Consider the following 22,263-nt stretch of genomic DNA (forward strand, 5'->3'; position numbering starts at 1 on the left):
TACATTGGGGATGGATTTATTGAGAGGGAATGGGATAGAGCTGTGTGTGCTGGGTGAGCCTTGGTTCTCCTCTAGTCTGGGAAGAGCAGGAACCCTGAGAAGATGCTGTCAGATTCACCAATGCCCACCATGCCATTGTAATCATTCACCTCCAGCCACACCTGGTTCCCAGCCTCCAGATGGAGGAGGACTCCTCCAGAAGTAACCTGGATGGTGTTGGTCTTGTGGTCACAGAAGCTGGACTTCTTAACCTTATCCTGGAATAGGATGACGCAGAGGTTCCTTTCCATTGAGCTGTGGTAGACAAAGTAGTAGAGGCCGGAGATCTTGCTGGTGAACTTGCCTGTAGTGGTGCTGTAGACATCATTGGTGTTGGTGATGACATTGTTGAAGATCACGGGGACGTTCTTCATGGGGTGCTCACCAGTCTGTCTCGTCACTGAGAATGCAGACTGGTACATCCTCTTGAAGCTACCCGGTAGCCCCTGCTGTCCAGCAGCACCCATCACCCCTGGGTCTCCAGGAGGGCCAGCAGGACCGATGGGGCCCATCTTGCCCCTGAAACCTGGGCTGCCAGGCTCCCCCTTCATGCCCTTGGGACCTTGCATAGAAGGAATGGCTGGAATACCTGTAATGCAATGAGGAATGGAGTCACAATGAAAGGACATGGAGAGAAGCCCCCCAGCACCTTCCCACCCACCCTGTCTTCCAAGTCTGGGAGCACCAAGCAAGTCTCCAAGTGTTGTGACGTTGATCTTCACAGCTTGCAACTCAGGCAGCCCAGCCTCAGCAGGCTCAGTGCTCACTCACCTGGTTCTCCTTTGGCTCCTTTCAGCCCATCACGGCCATCCCTGCCTGGCACACCCGGCATGCCTGGCAGGCCTGGAGCCCCATAGCAGCTGTGTGGGGGATCGCTGGTCACTGCAGACTCCAGATGCAGAAAGAGAATGATGAGGGCGAGATGGAGGTGCTCCCTAAAACTCTGCCCCATTTTGGTGCTCTGGATCAAGGAAAGGGAAAGAAAGTGCTGGGATGAGGGGCCACAATAAGGCAGCTTTCAGGACATGGGACAAAGGAGGCATTGTGCTATGAGGGACACAACACCAGGAGCACCTGGCTGTGATGTCTGTGCCTTCAACATCATCTTCTTATACTAACTCTCAGATGTTGGGGAGGCAGGTGAGTGGAAGTAGAGCTCATCATCAATCCCAGCCTGATGAAATCTTGTGGTGCCCATTTCCAGCCCCAGCCCCAAGCTCTCCTGGTTCAGCATCCCAAGCCCCCTGCAGATATGCATGGTTATTTCCCCATCAAGGACAGGCATAAGATGTGTGCAGCTGGTGCGCTAGCAGTGCCTCTGCCTCCTGCTCCTCTCACCCCACTCAGCACTGCATCTTGCTGCAGGGTCCTCATCCATGCAGCCCACCCCAACATGAGCCCTGCAACATCTCTTACCTCCAGCACAGGATCCAGCGTTGTGGATCCCTGCCTACTGCCAGCACTGCCTGCTTGCTCCAAACAACACGGGTCGGTCGCTGCAATACCCTCCTGAAGGAAGTCACAGAGTTAGGAAAGCTCCCCATGGGGACATGCAGCCTCTCCAGCTGAGTTTCACATCCTCCTGCCTGGCCATTTTCTTTGAGCAAGCACTTTCCTGGTCATCCAGCAAGCCCTGCACTCGTGCCAGGATTCACCACTGCAACAGCAGGGGCTGAGAGGACGGATGTGGGGTGAACCACAAGCAAGAAATGCACCGCAAACCCTCCCTCCCTTCCTTCTTCTTATTGTCTTCTCATTTCTAAGCGGATAGACAACAAATGGGTGAGGAGCAGAACCTCAAACCATCTCCACAGAGCCAGGACAACTTGTGCAACAAAGGGCTGGTGCAAGGACAGCCCGGGCTGTGATGGGAGATGATGTTACATGTGCAGCAATAGCTGATGCTAGTGATTAAGGACTACCTCTCCTCTAGGCTGACTTCTCCACCTGCTTGGTGCTCAGGTCCCAGCATCCCAGGTTAGGATGTTGTTCCTTGCAAGCGGGGAAAGGAGAGATATAGACTAGTCCCAGGGATTTCCCCTGTTCTTCCTTATAAGTGAAGGCTGGTTGTACACCCTGATCTCTCATGATCAGCTGGGGTTTTGTTCTTGGCCACAAACAATCTGGGGTTGCATCCCTGCTTGAACAGCTTGGGACAACCCAGGACATTATCAGTTAGCTAAAAGTGTGTGGATAGGAAAAGAAAACCCAAACAGCCATCAGGAAAGAAGAGTTTTATTTGCAGAGACGGGGAGGATGTGAGAGGCCATGCTGGCCTTGTGCAGAGACACACAGTGGTTAGAGCTGCAAAAGCAGTGGCACACAGTGATTTCACACAGAGAGATGGTGACAAGTGATCCCCTCCAGCACGAGGTCTGAACTTGAGGCTAGGAGCCTTTGGCCTCCAGGAGGCACTGGGCTGAGCTGCCTGGCTCCTGCAGTCAAAATGGATCTCCGCTGCTCAGTTGGAGGCCATCCCCTTTGCTGTCATACCAAGCCACCCCACATCCTTGCAGGGCACAAACACATGCAGGCACACACACAGGTATAAGCAGCTCGGGTCTGGGCTGGCAAATCAGAGGGCTGTTGGTCCATCAGCCCGTCTGTGGGTACAGCAGGAAGCCGCTGAAGACACTGTCTGCCTCAGAGCCTTGGTAAATGTTGCCCTTTGTCGGGATGGTGTTCACAGACACCTGGTCGCCCATGGCCAGGCTCAGCACGCTGCTGCCCGAGTTCACCTGCAGGATGTTCCGGCTGTTGTTGTCACAGAAGCTGACCACACGCTCCATGTTCTTGGTGATGCTCAGGCAGAGGTCTCCGTTGGAGATCACTTGGTAGGCGAAGTAGTAAATCCCAGGGATGCTGCAGGTGAACACCCCCGTCTGGGGGCTGTAGGAGCCCTCCTCATTGGTGATGATGTTGTCAAACACCACCGTGGTGCCGTGGAATGACGGCATCATCCGCGAGGCAGAGAAGGCAGGATGCTGCTGCTGCTGGAAGCTGCCAGCTTTCCCCTTGGCCCCTTTGAGCCCCGGCATCCCTGGCAGCCCTGGAGGACCTGGTGGACCGTGGTAACCCTGGTTCCCTGGGATGCCAGGAAGCCCCGATTCACCTTTGTCTCCTTTGGGTCCTCGGATGCCCGTCCTTGGTGCCGATTTCCCTGGGGAGAGGCAATGGGGAGGCACCATTCATGCTGTGGTTATCATGCCCATAGCACTCCCACATCCCTGGCTTGCCCTTACCTGGCTCTCCCACATCACCCTTCTGCCCTGGCCTCCCGTTGAGGCCAGGAATCCCTGGGAAGCCATCCTTGCCATTCGGTGCCCGACACACTCCATCCTCAAGCACTTCCATGCCCAGCACTGCTGCCAGGGAGCTGGTCACCAGCCAAAGGCTGAGCTGCATCATGTCTCCCTGCACACACAGCATGGGGGGGAGGGGGGGGGGTTGGGGTGGAGGTAAGCACAGAACAAACATGCATATGGTTCATGCAGCAGTGGGTGCAGGTTGGACACAGACATACAAACACAAATACGTGCTTTCCTCTGGATCTGTGAGCATGTGCAAAGAGACACGACAGAATAAACAGGAAAGGATGGAGAAATAAAGAAAGTAAAGGGCAAGAGGGATGCAGATCCCCAGCACACAGACCTGGGACAGAGGAAGAACATCCTGAAGATGTATCAAGAGCCTGGAGCAGACCTGCAGAATGCAGCCATCCACGTGGTGGAGAGAAGGCATATTTGCAACTCTGCATCATCTTCCCCTTTTCCTACTTTAGACACTTGTAAAAGGGACAGGCAGCAAGAACTGTAGAGAGGCCCCCATCTGTTTGGGGTGACTTACCTCCTTGCTGGATTGAGAACAGAGCTGCCGGAGCTGGCTGCTCTGTTTGCTGGCAGCTCTTCCTTGGGAGCAGGGCTGGGGGGGATGGAATTGCATGCACAGATTTTGAGGAAGTGCCAAGTTTTGCTTGTTTGCATGGTTCTCTTTTCTGCGCTCAACCCTGGCTGTGCTGGGAACTGTCAGGGAACTGCCTGCTCAGCAAAAGTGCTGACCCCTCAGAGGGAAATCCTGCAGCACAGGGAGGCACAAAGACATGGGAGGCCCAGAGTGAGGTGGCACTGCCATGCAAGGAATGCCCCCCATGTGGTGGTGGGGTTCCTAATGTCCTCATTTCAGAGGACAATTAACTGAAGATGTTCACCTAACAAGTAATGAAGAGGCAGAGGCATTCAATGCCTTTTCTTCCTCAGATTTTGTATTACTGATGAAGCTTGTGCTGCCTGGACCTAAGAATTGGAGGACCACGACTGGGGGAGCAGTGACTTCCCATCTGAGGTCACCAAAACTGTACAGGGCCAGTTGTATCATTAGGATGTTCCTTAGCTCGTGATGCCTGTTGGGTTTCACCCCAGAGTGCTGAAGCAATCAGCTGAAATAAGAGTTGGACCCTTCTCAAAGATCTTGGGTGTCTGGGGAGGTCCATGCTGGCCGGAGGCAAACCAACACAATACCCAACTACCAATCAGGCAGAAGATCCAGGACATTACAGACTACAACCTAACCTCAGTACCTGGAGAGACAACAGTTAGATAACCAGAGTTAGTTAATGTCAGTTGCCATCCACGTAGCTCCATGAAATGGAAGTCTTGCCATAGTAATTTGATCTTCTGTGACAAGGTGGTGAATGAGAGGAGGGTGATGGATGTAATCTGGATTTCACTAAGGCCTTTGGCACTGTTCCTCATTGCATCCTTCTGGACAAGTTGTCTAGCTGTGAGATAAACAAATTCATGCTATGCTGGGTGATGAATTAGCTCAATGACTGAGCTCAGAGTTGCAATGAATGGGATACATCTGGTTGGCAGCAACCAGTGTTCTCCACAGCTCAGCTCTAGGAATAGCCCCATTCAGCATCTTCATCAATGATCTAAAGGTAGGAGTTGAATACATCCTTAGCAAGTTCATTGATGATACTGAAGTGGGAGGTACAGTTGACCTTCTACTGGGACAAGAGGCATTATTTCTCTTTCTCTTTCTTGTCTCCTCTCCTCTCCTCTCCTCTCCTCTCCTCTCCTCTCCTCCATTCCCCTCTTCTCCTCTTGATTGATTCGATTTGAAAACGAGCCACTAATCAGTACATCTCCATTAATAGTTACCTTTGGAGATCTGTCACTGAGCTGGTCTTTAATTCACACGCCTTCTTAATGCAATATAATACACACTCTTTAATCAAAACGTCAATCCTGTAATAAATCAGATGCCCAGAAGAAAAATGCAATTTTATTCTATCAACACAGTTCTTCTGTCAACTGGACCTGTGATGGTGTCAAGAAAAGATGACAGGTGAGCTTGAAAAAACCTGCCTTCCACAAAATGGTGCTTCTGGACAGTAATTGTATTTCTGCCCTAGTACCTTTTGTTAATATACGGCCAAAATGAGACCACTCCATCATTTCGTCCAGGTTTGATGGATGGCCATGTCTTGGTGTACCCGTGTCCTTTGTCCCGTGTCCTTTGACATCACTTCAATGCTGAAGTTAAGGGCTTGGCCACGGATTTCCAGCGCCTCCTGGAAGCTGATGTTGGGTCAGGGAGCACCTCGGGTCTGTGAGGCTGATGAGCGCAGGCAGAGAACCACCAGGTGGCAGTGCTATCTCAGCCATTTAGTGTCACCTGCCGCTCAAAGCTTCCTTCAAACCCAGGGCTAAAGGTGGCGGGGATGACAGTGGTAAAGCCCAGGTGGTGTAAATCAGGTCCGTGCCCAAAGAAGACGGGATGCTGGGTGCCTATGGGAGATGGGATGTAGGTGCTCTTAGGGGCTGGCCCCACAATCCAGCCCCACAGCAAACAGCCCTGAGTCCACGGGGATCCAGGGCCCCCCAGTGAGCACCCATATAATCAAGGTGCCCACTTCTGCCTTTGGATGAACAATCTTCCTCCTCCTTTCAGGACACCCAGACTCCTTCACCTCCTTCATGCTCTCCTGTACGGTGCTATTGGGCAATGTCAGTGCCAGCCTTGCACCTCTTCGTAGAAGGAAAACGACCCCTGCAAAGCCTCCTTGCTGTCTTCCCAGTGCTGGCAACCACACACCATCTGCCTGACAGCAGACAACAAGGAGAGATGTTCCCCTGCTGCCTTCCCGCTGGGGATCCCCTGCGGTGCTGAGCAGTGACAGGCAGGAGCTGCCAGAGGAGGAAAATCAAGCAGCCTGCACCCGCCTGTCACAGTGCAGGAGGCAATGACAGAGGCAGGCAGGTGGGACATCATCAGTGCTGTCAGGTATGCACACACCCATCGGCATCCCAGGCTTCCATCCACAGCTGTGGGGATGGGACTGCTCAGAGCATGTGTGTGTCTGCAGTCACTGATGGTGCCTGAATAACAGAGCCTGTAACATTGGAGAGCTATGATTTTTATGCTGCCCAAACACCCAGCCCTGCTGACCACCAGATAAACACCCTGCAAGGCGTGATGGCTTTGGCATCCCATGTTTTGATGGATGAAATGAGAAGTCGGGGTGGTTCAGATGCCCTGGAAGGATTTCCTGACATGCTGGCTGCAAATCAGGCTGTGTGGGCACTTGACACTCCATGTTTAAAATGTGTTAATTGCTGTCCCAGGGGATGTGTCATTCCCATGACAGATGCTTTACATGGAGCACGTGTAAAAGACAAAGACAGGTATGGGCTTTAAAAGCCAGGATTTCACGCTCCATCCCTTGCTTGCTGTCTCTTGGCATTGACGAGCATCCCTGTTGGCTCATAGGATGAGAGGAGGTAGATGAATGCTGAGCAGCCCTGGGCAATGCTGAGAAAGCTTGTCCCATTCCTCCTCCCCTTGTTCTCTGTTATGGATGTCAGAGTTTTTTGTTATTAGGCATCTACTTGTTAATATGGCTGGTTGTTTCTCGTCCTTTAATGTATCTGTTATTTATTTATTCACTTGTGGAACAAGCAGTTTCAGATTGATCACTTTGGCATGTAAATGAGCTGCTCCAGCGCTCATCACTGAAATTTGTAGATTGGAAGAGTTTGCAATCAAACACAGCCAGAATCTAAATTACAACATTTCAAGCAATAATAGCTGGGAGAGGACAGGAAGGATGTGCCATAAATAAGATGGGATCAGAGCAGGGTGCCCAGAGCTATGCTGTCAGCATTCCAGGAGCCCCAAGGCATGCAACAGGAGTACTGCTTTGCAGTGCTGAGGTGTGCCTGGCAGCGCTGGTGTTACTCTGGGGCTGCTTCCCATGGGGAGAAGGGGGAAAGAGAGAAAGAAAAAGGCTTTGGGGAAATGATGGGTGCTGGCTTGCAATCAAGTAATTCTTGTGCTGGTCTCTGATGAGGTCTAGTTAACCTAGAATGCTGAAAAGTATGCACACACAGGACTATGGGCTGCCAAGTAAGTCTGGATATCATATGTGATGCTGATTTGCTTGCCACTATGGGAGATTTTTGGCTTCTTGCTGCTATTCAGGGCTTTATTAAAATCCAGTGGGTAGACAGAAGGCACAGTCCTGCCCATTTCAAGGTCAGTAAGGGAGAAAAGCCTTCCTTCAGGCAGTAGCCACTGTGTCTGGGCTGAGGAGCCAGGATCTCCCCAAGCCCAGGGTTGGTCGTGTTGGTCACATTCAGGTTATACCACCCTAACCCCACATCATCCCTCATTAGCAGATAAGTGATGTTCACCAGGCACAGTGCTGTGAATCCCACTAGGGATGATGAAAGGACCTATAGGATCCCCTGCCCAGCTCCTTGTTCATGGCAGGACTGTTCCCAACACTAGATCAAGACAGAAATGGTTCTACCTACATCTTGAAAAGCCCACAAGGACACTAATCTCCCACCTCTCTAGGGACCTGACACAGGTTAGGGTTAGAGTTAGGGCTAGAGTTAGGGCTAGAGTTAGGGTTAGAGTTAGGGTTAGAGTTAGGGGTAGAGTTAGGGGTAGGGTTAGGGTTAGGGCTAGGGCTAGGGCTAGAGTTAAGGTTAGGGCTTGAGTTAGGGTTAGGATTAGAGTTAGTGTTATGGTTAGAATTAGGTTATGGTTAGGTTTAGGGTTAGGGCTAGAGTTAGGGCTACAGTTAAGACTAGGGCTAGGGTTATGGTTAGGGTTAGGGCTAGGGTTAGGTTTATGATTAGGTTTAGGGTCAGGGTTTAGGTCAAGGCTCTGATGGATGCACTCTGCAGTGTGACATACCTTTCCATATCGTCTGCCTCCCACAGCCTGTCCTGCACACACAGCTGAATATCATGTGCCCTTCCCAGGCTCCTCTCTTTGCCATGATCTGGCTTTCCTGACATCATAATACCACAAAAAATGGAGTACAAGTTTCCTGTAGGCAAGTGTTCATCTTAACTGGGTCAGTGGCAGCTGGAGGTCCATGCCAGCTGGAGACTATTACAACTTATTTCTATTACAGCTCTCTTACCACAGTGCCTTCTCCAGGAACTCAGCTTCCCTCTAAGTGACCTTGGCTGCCGGATCGATCGGAAGTTGCAAACTCACTTCTCACGTCTGCTCAATTTGGAGGGCGTCTGATTGCTGCTTTGGAGGCTTTGATTGCCTTTGCTTCTGGCTGTCAGGACCCCGGCTGCTGCCATGCAGGCACCATTAGCAAAGCTCTGGCTTAGCAGATTTGCTGAGGAATATCCCAACCAAGCTGCAGCCATGCAGGGCAGAGTCAGGACTTGTGCTTTCCAGGCAGGGATGTACTGTGACCTCTCTGCTCTGTTTTGCTCCCACCCCTACACATCCACTTCTATTTCTTTCCAACAGACACCCTATTCCCTGTTCAGGAGTGCACTTTTTTCACTCATAATTCTATTAACTGGTTTGGATCCCCTCCCACAGTCATCACCTAAATGCTCTCCCCTCTCTCTGCAGGCAGAGGTCAAAGCAGTGTCCTTGCTGCCAACTGGAAAGCAAATCGATTGACATCTTCTAGGAGGCAATTGCACTATTCAGTGAGTCTCTGCGTGGGAGGCAATCGTGTGGCCCCAGCACTGGTTGTCTGGCCTGGAAGTTATTCTTCACTCCAGCTCTTAATTTCAGAGCCTCACTGAGGGATGGGAGGACTCCTGGCTTCTAATTAATTACTGAGTTCCCTGTAATTGATGCAGTTTACTGCCAACCTATCTATCTGTTTTATTGCACTGTGGAGAAAGTCATTCTGTGGCTCCGTTTTCTCACATGCCCTATTGAGTGGCCATGAGACATGACCTGAAACTCAGCTCTAGAACACAGGCTGTCTCATGCAAGATCCTCTAGCTGTGCATCCTGTGGCATTTTGATATACATTGAATGGAAGTTGTACTTTCCACTTCTGATTCATCCTGTAGTGGGATGAATTTGTCCTCATGAGTATCCATGGGGAGGTGCTGCCTTCCTGCTTGCTGGTTCTGGGGTCCTTGGGATGGACAGATCAGGGAATGAGATTTCTATTGAGCTTTAGTTCTTCTCTAATCCCCAAGCTTTTCAAATCAATTAATTCTGGGGAAGCCAATTGGAATCTCTCATTTGCTGCAACTGCAAGAAAGATTAACAGGTTGTGTCTCCCATTCTCAGCCCTGAACAGGATGGACCACCAAGTGAAAAGCATTCACTGGTTGGAAAGTTGGTGAGAAACGGACTGTGTCTCTTCTCAGGCCTCAGCTCTTGTGTTGTAGTGTAGTGCTGTCTGGGTAGGGCCATGTGCCTGGGGCCATGCTGATGTACCTGACTGGGGCTTAAGAGGGGATTTGACTGAGCCCTTCAAATTGTCTCACTCACTAATTAATGACTGGGTTTCGGTTTCAGAACATGCACTTAGATAAACTGCATAAGCGCATTTCATTAATCTTAATTAATGATTTAAATACTCAGAAGCCTCTGCTGAGGCCCTGTGATTGATGGTAGCTATCTGGCTGCATCATCGTGCTTTGGTCCCTCATCATCCTTGGCTGTACTGTGGGGATATGGACACAGATCCTCCTTTCCTTCCCTTTGCTGGCTGCTGTCAGATTCAGACTGGCCATCTTTCATCGAGTGAGTGAGTGACAATTCCCACTTTGTGCAGTTGCTCATGGAAACACAAAGAAAGACAAGAAGGCTGCCTGGGGATGTGGTGGTGTCCCTGCCCCTGGAAGCTGTCAAGGAATGTGGAGATGTGGAATTGAGGGACATGGTTAGTGGGCATGGTGGGGATGGGTCAATGGTTGGACTGGATGATCTTAGTGGTCTTTTCTATCCTTGATGATTCTAAGCCTAGAGGCTTAGAAGGAGGCCTAAAGTCCTAGAAGCCTACAGTGTTGCATAGCAGTAGTTCTGTCAAGTGGCCCTCAAGCCTGGAGCCTGCCATACTACTAACATCCACATGTGGGCCAATATAATGAAATCGGAGGCATTACTTTCATTATGTCTATGCTGCCTACATTTCCCCATACAGACTCTTCAGCATGTTGCATCCTCTGGATTTGTATATGAGCAGCAAATTACCCTTTCTGTGAAGGCCCAAAGCCGCAGCCCATGAGCTGCTGTTGCTTTCCCAGGAGTTGAACACTCTGTGCTCCTCTGGGCATTAGAAAAGGCTGCAGATATTTTAGATGTCAAAAGCTGTAGATAAGAACCCCAAATCAGCTTCAAAATAGAAGTAATGGCTCCTAATCCATGCCTGAAATGCGGATTTGGAGTAGGTTTGAGGATCTGCCAGCACCCCAGGTGATACTAAGGGGCAGGAAGGCTGTGGTCCTCCATCTGTATGCACAGAGCTTCAGGATAAGCTAAGTGGTCCTTCATGGGATGCTCCTGGTAAGTGTCAGCTCTCCCTCCATTGTCCTAAAACCAGACTCCAGAAGGAGGAGGTGTTGCTACCTGATTGTGCTTAGGGATTGTTTGGATCAGGCAAAGGATAGATAAATAATCTGCATGCAAAGCATTGTCCTCACGCACAGCTGGCTCACATGACAGATACAGGCACCAGGCAGCCAGGGATGGTTTATTATACCTGGGATTATAGAAGTGTCTGACAACTGCTTACTGTAAGCTGTCCAGAGGTAAGGGAACGCTCTGCATTTTGATGAGAGTGAGTGAGCAGCAGCAGCAGGGGAAGGGAAGGGCTGCTGCGACTGCTTTGCGTGAGGATCTGTCACAAAAGTGACTTGGGACATTCAGAGTAAATGGCTCTGGCTCTGCTCCAGAGTTGGAGGTATCTCAGAGCACAACTTTTGGTGTTGCTCCCAGCACATCCTTGCAGCTTTTCCCTGCACAGGTGGTGCATCCTCTGCAATGGCTGCCTTGCAAGACAGGGAGGAGAGGCAGCTCCAGCTGGGTGGAGTAGCTGGAAATAGCCTTTTGTGAACCATTTTTATCAGTTCATTTGGAGTTGTGTTTTGCCAGCAAAACCTCTGCACGCTGTTTATCTCTCTTAGAGGAAGGCTATTATTATTGCAAAATGAAGCAGCGTGCATGCGGTTCCTCGGCAGCACAGTGCCAGTCGTGCAGCAGGAGGGATTCAGGCAAGCACAGAGAGTGGCTTCAAAGTGCCATTATTAATTCAAGCTTGCATTCATTGTAATAACACCTCGAATCATGGCAAATTCAGCTGGTGTCATCCACTTGGTGAAAGCGAGGAGCTTTCCAGGTGAAAAAGCTTGTACAAAGGAGAACATGAGCTCTGCAAAGTAGAGTTTCAGATCTGCTCATCAGCACCAGTGGAGTAGTGCTGGCTTGGCTGGGTTCAGGGGCATGTCCATGGTGGACCTGGTGGCTTTGCAAGGTTTCATAGGGTCATAGTATCAGAGAATGGATTAGGTTGGAAGTGACCTTAAAGCCCATCCAGTTCCATTCTCCTGCATGGGCAAAGACAGCTTCTGCTCATCTGGGTTGCTCCCCATCCAGCCTGGACTTGAATACTGACAAAGATGGGGTATCCATATCTTCTCTGGGTACCTTCCCTATGTCCCAACAGTGGGCATTGGCACAGGGGTGTTGTCACTGTGATCCTGCATCCAGGGATGGTTTGCACTTGCTGAGCCCTGTAGTTTGTGGGGAAAGGCAGATGGATCCTGGTCCAAAGCTGGCTCTGAGCCCATAGTGCTTGACTGAAGGATTAAAGAGCTGCAGCTAGATGGAAAGCAGAGGAAAGGGGAAGACAGTGTGGTGGCCACATTGTTTTATAAGACTCTAATAGATCCAGAAGGTGCTGGGCAGACTCAGAGGAAGGCTGCAGCAGAGCTGGGGGCAGGGAGAGACTCCCAACCCAGGCAGGGATGGTAAATCCTTCTGAAAGCACTGATCAGAATATTTGCATTGCTTTTCTGGCCTTTTCTGATGTACTAATGAAGAGCTTTGAGGCATAGCGTGAGTGAATGTGCTTCCTCAGCACGGCTACTCTAGGCAGTGTCTGTTAAAGGCAGCCTGCTCTGCGTGCGTGGTTATTAAGATACATTATTTACAGGGAGGCAGAGAGAAAGGAAGACGTGCAATCAGTAATGACAGTGTAATGCTGCGTCCTGGCTAAGGTGGGCTCATTTCGGAGGCATACGTTTTAACAAGGCTGGTTGCAAGGTCACACATCAAAGGCCGATGCAGGTGGGTCACATTCATCCGAGAGGGGCTGTATCCTGGAAAGCAATGCCTGGGCAGATGCTTTGTGTGGCTTGAAGTGTCATTTAAACACAAAGTCCTCCGAAGTGTGTCAGGAAGGAGAAGAGGAGGGATGCTTGGGGAGGATGCTGTGGTGCACTGTGCTCATTGCTTCTATTAATGTTTCAGAAGGTGAATGAAGCTGGGTAGCACTGTCACCAAGATCCATACAGCACAGGCTCTGTGAGATGGGACCTTTCCCCTCACCCTCCAAAAGCACTGAGCACTCCCAGCAGGATGCAGGCACAGGGTCTTACACTTGGAGAGACCACTGTGAGCCTTGAAAGTCTCCTTGTACTATTTCACTTAAACAGAATAAAAGGGGAAGAGTTGGAGGCAGATGAGCTCTGCCTGGAAGGCAAGGCTTGCTGCAGGGAAATGCTTTCTTAATCCCTTATCTTCCCTGTGCACCTCGAGGCCATGCGCTGTGTAGAGTGGAAGGAAAACTTTGTATGTGGCAAATGGAGCCAGCTCTGGGCATCAAGTTGGGCATCCCGAGGGAGATATAGAGGGCATGAAGTTGGACACCTCAAGGGAGCTATGGGCAATGGCAATCAGTGACATGAAGCTCTGGCTTGATTCGAGTGTAGGCTTCCTGGAGCTGTAATGATTCGTATAGAGATTCTTTACTGTGGTGGAGTCTGACACACACAGAAGGTGGTGACACACTGGAACAGGTTGCCAAGGATGTTGTGGATGCAATGTGGCTCTGGGCAGCCTGGTCTGGTGGTTGGTGACCCTGCACATAGCAAGGGGTTGAAATGAGATGGTCATTGTGATCCTTTTCAACCCAGGCCATCCTATGATTCTATTGATACTATGATCCACATGAGGGTCATTCCTCTCTCAAACCTCAGTTTCTCTCTGGAAAACTCCGCAGAGGTTCAGATGTGGCAGAGTTCCTCTACTGTACAAGTTCTGGCTTTCATGGCAAGCTAATTCTGGAGTCACAAATGTAATGATGATTAATGACACATACACCACCCTTTCCTTCCTCCTTTCATTGACTGGGGGAAAAAAAAGCCTAGAGTAGAGCTGGAGATTAATTAATTCTCTCAAGTGGAGGAGAAAGTAATCAGACTAAAATCAGATCGAATTTAGGATTTACAAGCTTGCAGGAGGATGCTCTGAGTGACACGTAAATGAATGATGACCCAGACCTTGTTGGTTCAGGAGAGACACAACTCCAAAACTGTGTTCCTCTTTACTACAGCATCACAGAACACATTAAGAGCTGCAATGGAAAGTCGTATACTCAAATCCCTTTAACTGTAGATTGTTTTCTTTGTGTTTTTGCTTCACCTGTGAATCCCAGTATAAGGCTAATCAAGGCTGTGGAGGTTAATCTGCCATTTATTTAATTGTATTAAAACATCCCATCCTCCAAGCTGATATGTTTGACCTTGAGAAAATATGCCCTCCCCTATTTCCCTGCAAATCGGTTCTCTAGCAGGGCAGAATCAAGTCTTACAGCTCATGCAGGCTTGGGGCTCCAGCAATCTCCCATGTATTTAAGCATGACTAATTGGCTTGTGCTTTCCATACCAGGGATTTAAAATCTGCATCCTAGTCAAATACTGGTCAGGCCCCCAACTGCTTAATTTCTGAGAGCATGCACACACAGCCATCAGCAAGTCAGCTGTTCCACAGTGCTTTTCCCTTTGCAATCCAGTGCAGCTCCGACTCACATTAAGAACCTTAAACCTGTGACCTCAGTGAAATAGGCAGTTGTTGCTGAGGGAATATCACAAATCTCGGTCTTTTGACATGATGCTTCAGAAAGACTTGTGAGGAAACAGAACTGTCTTAAATACGTGGTAAAAAACAGTCACTTTTGTAGCACAATAGAGCTGACTGTGTCGATCCTGGGATGAGAGCTTTAATGTGCTCATATAGGACCCAAAAGAAGGTTCTGGTGGTGCAAAGATCTGCAGTTTGGCTCAGGCCAGTAATGACCAGTATGGTCATGACCTGACTGGTTTAGATCATAATGGTTTAGATCAGACCAGCTTGAGCCAGAGGTGATGTGGGCTATCCTTAGACTGGTCTATATCTGACACATCCAAGAAAGCCATTATGCCCCCTACTCAGCATGTAATTAGCCATAGTAGAGCACGGTGTGCCATTCTGGCCATTCCACACAACAGATCATGGAATCATTAAGTTTGGAAAAGACCTCTAAGATCATCCAGTCCAACCTCAACCCACCCCACCATGCCCACTGACCACATCCCTCAGTGCCACATCTCCATGTTCCTTGAACACCTCTAGGGATGGTGACCCTCCCACCTCCCTGGGCAGCTGTGCAGATGGGTAGGGGCTAGAGAAGAGGACATGCAAAAAGTGACCAAGGAACCTACTACTATTCCAACTCAGCGAGGGAGAGATAGAGCTCCACCTAATTTCAGGTTGGATAGTGGGAAAAGCTTCTCTAAAAGACTGGTTGAGTGCTGGTACATCTGCCCAGATAGGTTGTGTGGTCACCATCCCTGGAGGTGTTCAAGGAACATGGAGATATGGCATTGAGAGATGTGGTCAGTGGGCATGTTGGGGTGGGTTGGGGTTGGACTGGATGATCTTAGAGGTCTTTCCCAACTTTAATGATTGTTATTCTCTACCTTTCACTGCCTTAAGTAGAGGTTTTTAAAGGAGGCAGAAATACAGAGTGAAAGGATGGGAGAATACAGGAATAGCACTCAGTTCAATGAGGCATAATCAAAAACATCCCTATACAAATGGTGCAGCTTGTGGGATCCCCATCCCTGGAAGTTTTCAAAGCTCCATTGGCCAAGACCCTCAGCAGTGCGGTCTGACTTGGACTCTACATTTGGGACTACAGCCTCAGTTATCTGCCAGTGGGATACAGCTGCAGCATCCCGATGCTGCGGGCAGGCAGGGCTGCCTTCCACTGCAGGCTCAGGACAGGAATAGCAATGAGTTGTTCCCGGCCCCCGCAGAGCAGCTTCTGCCTACCAGAGCCGTCAGCACAGCAGGACGCAGTGGGGCTGGCAGCAGCTCTCTGCAGTGCAACACAGGCAGCTCCAAGCTCCCGTCGGGAGGGAATGCTGCCCATCCAAGCAGCCCAGATGCTCTTCTCTGAGGGTTTGGTACCCTGGGGCTTAGTGAGAGAGCGCTGGCCCTGCTCAGAAGGAGGACAAGTCTATCATTTATTATTGATCACCAAGTGTGGGGAGTGCCTGGTGTGGTGCAGGGGACATGGGGAGGCACAGGGGCTCTTCCCAGTGCTCCTTTGTGATAAAAGTTTAATAAATTGAAAGCCACAGTTTCCATTCGGTTGGTAATTAACTTCTGCCTCTGTGTTCCCTCCTAATTGTCTCTATTACTCCAGATAAAACTGAGATCAATAGAAACCAAAGTCTGGAGACTGGGAAAGTCTCAATTAATTAATTATCTCTGTGTGCATCCTCCATCTGCTGGTAATCAAACACGACTGCCTGGTCCTCACAAAAATCCTGGGCCTCTCCATGGCCTCTGGCATCTTCAGGGGCATTTTGCAGTGGGCTGAGCAGCACATTTTGGAGCAGAGAGTGCAAAAGGACAATCTACACCACATCACCCTCTCATTTACCTCTCTAGGATGGTGCAGCTTGGTCCATGATGCACTATTTTTCTCAGAGGTGAGGCTACTTGTCCAGTCCTTAGGCTCTGCGTGTTTTTTATATGACAAACCCAGTAGGAACCACCTGGGAGACACCAGCACATGGTTTGTCATGGAGCATCAGTCTCTGGGCTGGGTATGGGAGCAAGGCTGAGAAGGAGATTTGGAGCACAGGAGGCAGATTTGGAGCCAATCTGGCACCAGGAGTAGACACTTGGTAAGGATTTGTATTAATTATACCCATGCTCAGAGAGATTAATTATCACCTTACAAAGACAAGTGAATGAGGCCGCTGACCCCATCTGCTGGCACATGCCCAGTCACCAATAGGTGTCAGGTCTTCATGGCTATCCCCACAGCTCCTCTTTTGGGTCGTGCCATCCCATTGCCACATATTCCTTGAAGACTAGAGGTTTTTTTTTGTTATGCACTATCAAATGCTGCCATGTTTGTAGTGATCCAAGTGACCCGAGCATCATTCTCCATGCTTCAAGCTGTCTGTTGTTTGAGATGAATTGGCAAGGGTGAGTAATGCATGGTTACTTATCCTACCTGTATCAGGAATCTTTGAGACAAAGTTCATGCTTTCTAATGGTCATGGGCAACTGCCCTCTGTATAAGGCTTGGTTAAGGGTCTTGGAGCCTGGAAAAATACTATAATCTCTACAGAATAAATTTACAGAATATAGACAGGTCAACCCCAGTCCTGCATTCTCCCAGTTTCTCTATTGGAGATGACAGCAAATATAACCTGCCCATTGGCACAGCCCAGAGGTGGGCTGCAGGGTTTGATCACAGTGCTTCCAAGGAGAAGCTCAGACCTCCCCTCAGTCCTTTGCCCCAAAACACATTAAGAAGACTTATAAAATATGAAGGCAAGTACGTGTTATTATTGCAATTCCCTGTAGGTATCAAGGAAGAAAATGGAGAGCAGGCAATATCTCTGGAGGAAATTCCAGCTAATCTTAGAAGGAAGAAGACAAATCCTACAGTATGGAGGGATAATCATAGAATCATAGAACTATAGAATGTCTTGGATTGGAAGGGACCTTAAAGATAATCCAGTTCCAACAATCGTCTTCCTAGCATCTAACTTAAATCTCCCCTCTGTTAGTTTAAAGTCGTTCCCCCTTGTCTTATAAAAATAACCATCCTCTCTAGTGAGGGAAGCTTCTTTCCTGACCTTAGATATGGTGATGGTTGAGCAAGGCCTGGCTGGTCCTATCCTGCATTGTTCCATCTGTTTTGTTGCTTCTGCATAAAATAGAACCAAAAGTTGGAGCTATGGGAAAAAGTATTAAGGAGAAGAGTCCTTTCTGGCTCTGCAGGCAGTCAGTGGGTCTGAGGCAAGGATAACCACCCCAACAAAGAGATGTGAGCAGACAGTGATGGACCATCCTTTTCAGCCTCTCAGGGGGATGCTGCTATTCTGCCGTAATGAGTAGTTGCATTTCTAACACCGGGCTCACTTCTGCCTTGACCCTTTGCTATGGTATTAATCTCAGGGCTCTTTGTCCCCTTCTCCCTGCTTGGGAACCCATTCCTCTTTGTGTGCATACGAATCTCTTAATTTTCCGTGTCAGTGTGGTCACAGGCAGTTTATGCAGATTTCACGTGATAAAAGAATAGTCACCAAAATCAGATCATTCCCTTTTTTTCTTCTCATTATTTATATCACCCAAAGCACGTTTAAAAGATGGAGATCTCCTTTCTCAGCCCCGCTTGTGTCAGCTGCGTGCAAAGCAATGCCTCCATTCCCCAAATCCTCCCAGCACTTGTCGCAACTGTCATTCCATTCTGAGCTGCAGATAATAACCTAAGTAAGATCTTAACACCGCCCTATATGTCCCTGTCTCTGCTGCAAACGCTTCATCTGGTGCATTGTATGCCCGCATTAGCCACACACTATTGGGAATCAAATTAGATTACAGGAAAAAAGAGATATCAACTACCCTTGATCTCTGAGGTTTGAGACCAATTGTTTGTGACTAAGATCTTCACTAAGCCCAATTTGAGAGGCACATATAATTTGCCTGGAGTGAAACAAATTAATGGAAAAGCCTCTCAAACGAGGTAAATCCATTCTGGGGTCTTGGCCACGCTTGTTAGTTCATAACTGCTTCTGTTATCTATCTCCCAATATGATAAAGGACAGTAGTAGACATCTTTATTATTATTATTTATTAAAAAAATAGGAATATAAGCAAGGGTTTATAAGCATTGTTCTCAGAAATGCCCTTTATTGGAGTAATGCTCTTCTAAGCACCGTACAACACAACCGTTAGGTTTTTAAGGCCGCTGTGGTTAAAGTGCAAATTGAACCAATCCCTTTAAAAAAGAAAGAGAAATTACTATCCAAATGAGGAAAGTAGAAGAGTGCCCAGAGCCCAGGAAACGAAGCACCAAACCATAATGAATTGGATTAAATATTTTAAAAGGGGACTTGCTAGCAGCTTAAAAACTAAGAATTCCATTTCCCCCTGCGTTTTAGGAGCCGGTATCGTCAGGAGATTGATGGGGGTGAGAGACGACAGTGTATAAAAGGAGGATGGGAGGAGGAGAGGGTAGATTTCCCCTGAAAATAAAGCTCAGTTTGCAGTGGCATTCTGCACATATCACATCATGGAGGTGATCCCACACCACGAGGGCCTCTTTCAGTGTAGAAATCTGAGAGGTCCTCTGGAAGGGGTTAGAGGAATAGGCACAGAGCAAAGCAAGCACCTGCATAGTCACAAAGGGCCAAGGCGATGTGGGACTCACACGAGACTTCTAGAGGAAATCAGATGGCCTACAATCTCCAGTGCACTGATCAAAGTGTTGTGGAAGGTGACAGATGTGACAGCGATCCATTTAAAATACCCATGGCCATCTGGAGAGCACGTGGCCGTCAGGCCTGAATGCCACATCAAGAGCTCAGTGCAAAATGCAGTGATGAACAGACTCAGTAGGCACCTGGATAAGCATAATGCATGCAGAAAGCATCCTGAGATGAGTAGAGAGTAGTCATGTCCCCCAAGTCTTGGGAAAGAGTCAAAAAGGGTGTAGAGGAGAATGATGTGGTCAAACATGTCCAGACTGTGAGCTCCTCCTTGCTCTGTTTCCACTTCCCCTATGAATACTCAGCCATAGGGTTTGGGTAGTGTTGTGTGTACCCAGGGGGTTGGGCTCAAGGATTCATGTGGGTCCCTTCCAGCTCAGGGTATTCTATGATTCTGTGATTCTACACATGGCCATGACTCCCACCCTTCCCAGATGGGTGAGTGCATCCTTATGGGGTCATCCTCCCTCCCTGCTGCCCCATCTGCAGTGTGCAGGTGGTTGGCTCATTGGAGAAGCAGAGCTGCATTTCTTTCAGGAAATGCCACATAAAGCACAGACCAAACTCCAGATCTTCCAATGAATCCAGGAATTAATGTAGCTTTTGCAATGAGCAAAGCTCTTTGTTTTGCTTCAGTGCCATAAACTGATTCCAGCCATGGCCAATCATTGCACATCTCACCGTGCTCTTGGCGCTCATGGGGTCCTGCATTGGTATGCCTTGTTAGGGTGCACCCCACACAAGGACACATGACTTGGTGCCATCTTATAACAAAGGAATCCAATTTTCACAGCAGGAAATTCATCTCATTCTGTAGAATATGTTGATAAAGCCACAAACTCTGCAGGGAAAAAGGTTGCACTGAGTCAATCCCCCCTTGACCACACTCCCCCAGGTGCAGCCATGTCTCCCCTGGCACAAAACTTAAGTGGCAGAGAGAGGGAGGGACAGCATGAGAAGTAGCTGTAGGTGTGTAGAGTCGGACCTTTAAGGATCCCTTCCAACTCAATGATTCTAAGGCTCTATGAGGCAGGAGCCTGTCCCAGGATGCTCCCACCGTGCCCCAATGGAGATGTTCCCTTTGCAACCCAGAGAACTTCAGCTGCACCCAACGCAGCCATGCTGGCAGTGAGATGAAACCACTGCACAAAGCCAAGGTTGTTTGTTCACAAATACCCAAACAGTCTCCTATTTTGCAAAGGATCCGAGCAGGGGGTGGGGGTGGGAGTACTTGAAAAGCAAATGAACTTATGTTTTATGCTTTTTAAGATGTCTAACAGAGTACAAAAGTTCATCTTTAATAGGAGGGCAACACAGAGTGCTTAGAGCTGCAGTTTGACACAGATACAGAGCTAAAATGCCTTTGAAGTACCTTCTGATTCCTCATTCTGCCTGAAGTAACTTTAGATTTATGCAGCAGATGGGAAATAGTCCCTCGTTACGTGGCTCTCTACTCCAGCGCTGACTCGGAGATAAGGCAGCCTCATTGCATCCACGCTCCTTAGAAGAGCTCTTCGATGCTGCTTTAGTCTTCAGGGGCCTGAGTCTGTAGTTTGCATATTTTTCCTCTGTTTTCCTCTAAAATTACTCTTGATAAGTCTAGCATGTTTTGAGCAGCCTTCAAAGGGGAGCAAGGAGGAGAAAAGTTTGTCAGCGGAGTAGAGGTGATTCATTTTAATTCATTTGAAAACAGCTTTGTGTGTTTGTGGGAGGGGGGGAGGGTGGATGGAAGAGCTCATAGAGAAGCGTCAGGGAACGGCCTCACAATGACCCCAGCCTCAAACACGGCGGCTTTGAAGAAGTCTCTATAAAGGCTTCAATCCCCAACCTGCACTGGTGATGCTCCCGGAGGGGCTGGCACATGCAGCGTGCTGGGACAGGGAGAGGTAGAACCTCTCCTCTCCACATTGTCACATAACAGCAATGCAGGCTTGGGTTCTTGCCCTGGAGCTGACATACGCCTTACACACATCTTTCTTGTTGCGATTTCATCCCTCTTCCTTGCAAGGTGAGAAGATCCCACTCAACGCCAAGCATCACACCAAGGGTTTCTGTCCCCACTCTGAACCTGTCCCTGCCATGTGATGCACTGAAGTTCTCCCTCCAGGGTGAGTGGCTTCATCTTACCAAGAAAGGCTGAGGGAGATGGGAGCATTCAAGCTTGAGGAGAGTTTATGAGCAGGAGGAAGAAGAGAAGCTGTGGGTGTCCCATCCCTGGAGGATGGATAGGGCCAGGCTGGATACGGCCCTGGACAACCTGATCCTACTGGGGGCAACCAGCCCACAGTATTGGATTGGATCTGGATGGGCTTTAATGTCCCTTCCAATCCAACCATTCTGTGATCTGGTTTTGCACAGTTAGAATAAAACTGAGTCCCAAGGGCTGCTCCTTCCTCTTGCCCCCAGCACCCCAGAGGGTGCTCAGTGCTCATAGGGACATTTAGAATCACAGAATCACTAAGGCTAGAAAAGACCCCTAAGGTCACCCAGTCCAACTGCCTACCTACCATCAGTACTGACAATAAACCACGTCTCTAAGTATCACATCTGTCCTTACACATCTCCAGGGACCACAACCCCACCACCTCCCCGGGCAGCCTGTGCCAGTGCTCAGCCATTCTAATATCCAACATGAACCCATTTGGGGCATTCTTCATCCTTTAAGGACTTGGATCAGATCACAGCTGACAGGTGTTGGATTGGGCAGAGCAATGCTGCCATATCAACCGTCACCAGGAAATCCAATGCGTTATATTGCACACACCAACTGAAGTAATTGAGGTTGTGCAAACACGATTTATCCTAGCAGGATTTGCAGCTGTGACTAAATTTGCTTTGTTTTCCACTTTGAAGTTTTCCCCACTGACCAGATGCATGGGGTTGTGTTGTTTATCCTGTGCAGAAAGGCAGCTTTTTACAGACAGCTCAGTGTTACTCTTTCAGTTTGCTTGGAATATGCCATGCCAAGGGATCACCCTTCTCAGATCCCACATAATGACTTTGGAAATATCCCAGCCCATTGCCTCTATGGGCAACGCTTGCAGGTACATCAATCCTGCTCCCTGAGGTGGTTCTGCACCCTTGAGTTGCCATAGCTATGGCCAATTGAAGGTGCTCAGAGCCTCCTGAGCTCCCAGGGCTTGGTGATCACCAC

At 49.0% G+C, this 22,263-nt stretch overlaps 2 protein-coding genes across 3 annotated transcripts; both read right to left on the minus strand.

Annotated features, from left to right (window-relative positions):
• Window positions 1–1,705, minus strand: LOC107323573 (complement C1q subcomponent subunit C). Its single transcript, XM_015882834.2, has 3 exons — window positions 1,456–1,705; window positions 811–1,000; window positions 1–628 (listed from the first exon to the last, which is right to left on the minus strand). The coding sequence occupies exons 2-3, from the start codon at window positions 989–991 to the stop codon at window positions 72–74; spliced, it is 738 nt and encodes a 245-aa protein (XP_015738320.1). The 5' UTR covers window positions 992–1,000; window positions 1,456–1,705; the 3' UTR covers window positions 1–71.
• Window positions 1,706–2,258: 553 nt separating this feature from the next.
• Window positions 2,259–4,017, minus strand: C1QA (complement C1q A chain). Of its 2 annotated transcripts, XM_015882826.2 has the most exons (4): window positions 3,886–4,008; window positions 3,691–3,741; window positions 3,282–3,453; window positions 2,259–3,199 (listed from the first exon to the last, which is right to left on the minus strand). In XM_015882826.2, the coding sequence occupies exons 1-4, from the start codon at window positions 3,979–3,981 to the stop codon at window positions 2,634–2,636; spliced, it is 885 nt and encodes a 294-aa protein (XP_015738312.1). In that variant the 5' UTR covers window positions 3,982–4,008; the 3' UTR covers window positions 2,259–2,633. The 2 variants fall into 2 exon arrangements, with proteins under 2 accessions (XP_015738312.1, XP_015738313.1); XM_015882827.2 differs by lacking the exon at window positions 3,691–3,741 and having other exon boundaries at window positions 3,886–4,017.
• Between the last annotated feature and the right edge of the window lie 18,246 nt (window positions 4,018–22,263).

Source organism: Coturnix japonica, chromosome 21, assembly GCF_001577835.2.
Source record: "Coturnix japonica isolate 7356 chromosome 21, Coturnix japonica 2.1, whole genome shotgun sequence".
Taxonomy (NCBI): domain Eukaryota; kingdom Metazoa; phylum Chordata; class Aves; order Galliformes; family Phasianidae; genus Coturnix; species Coturnix japonica.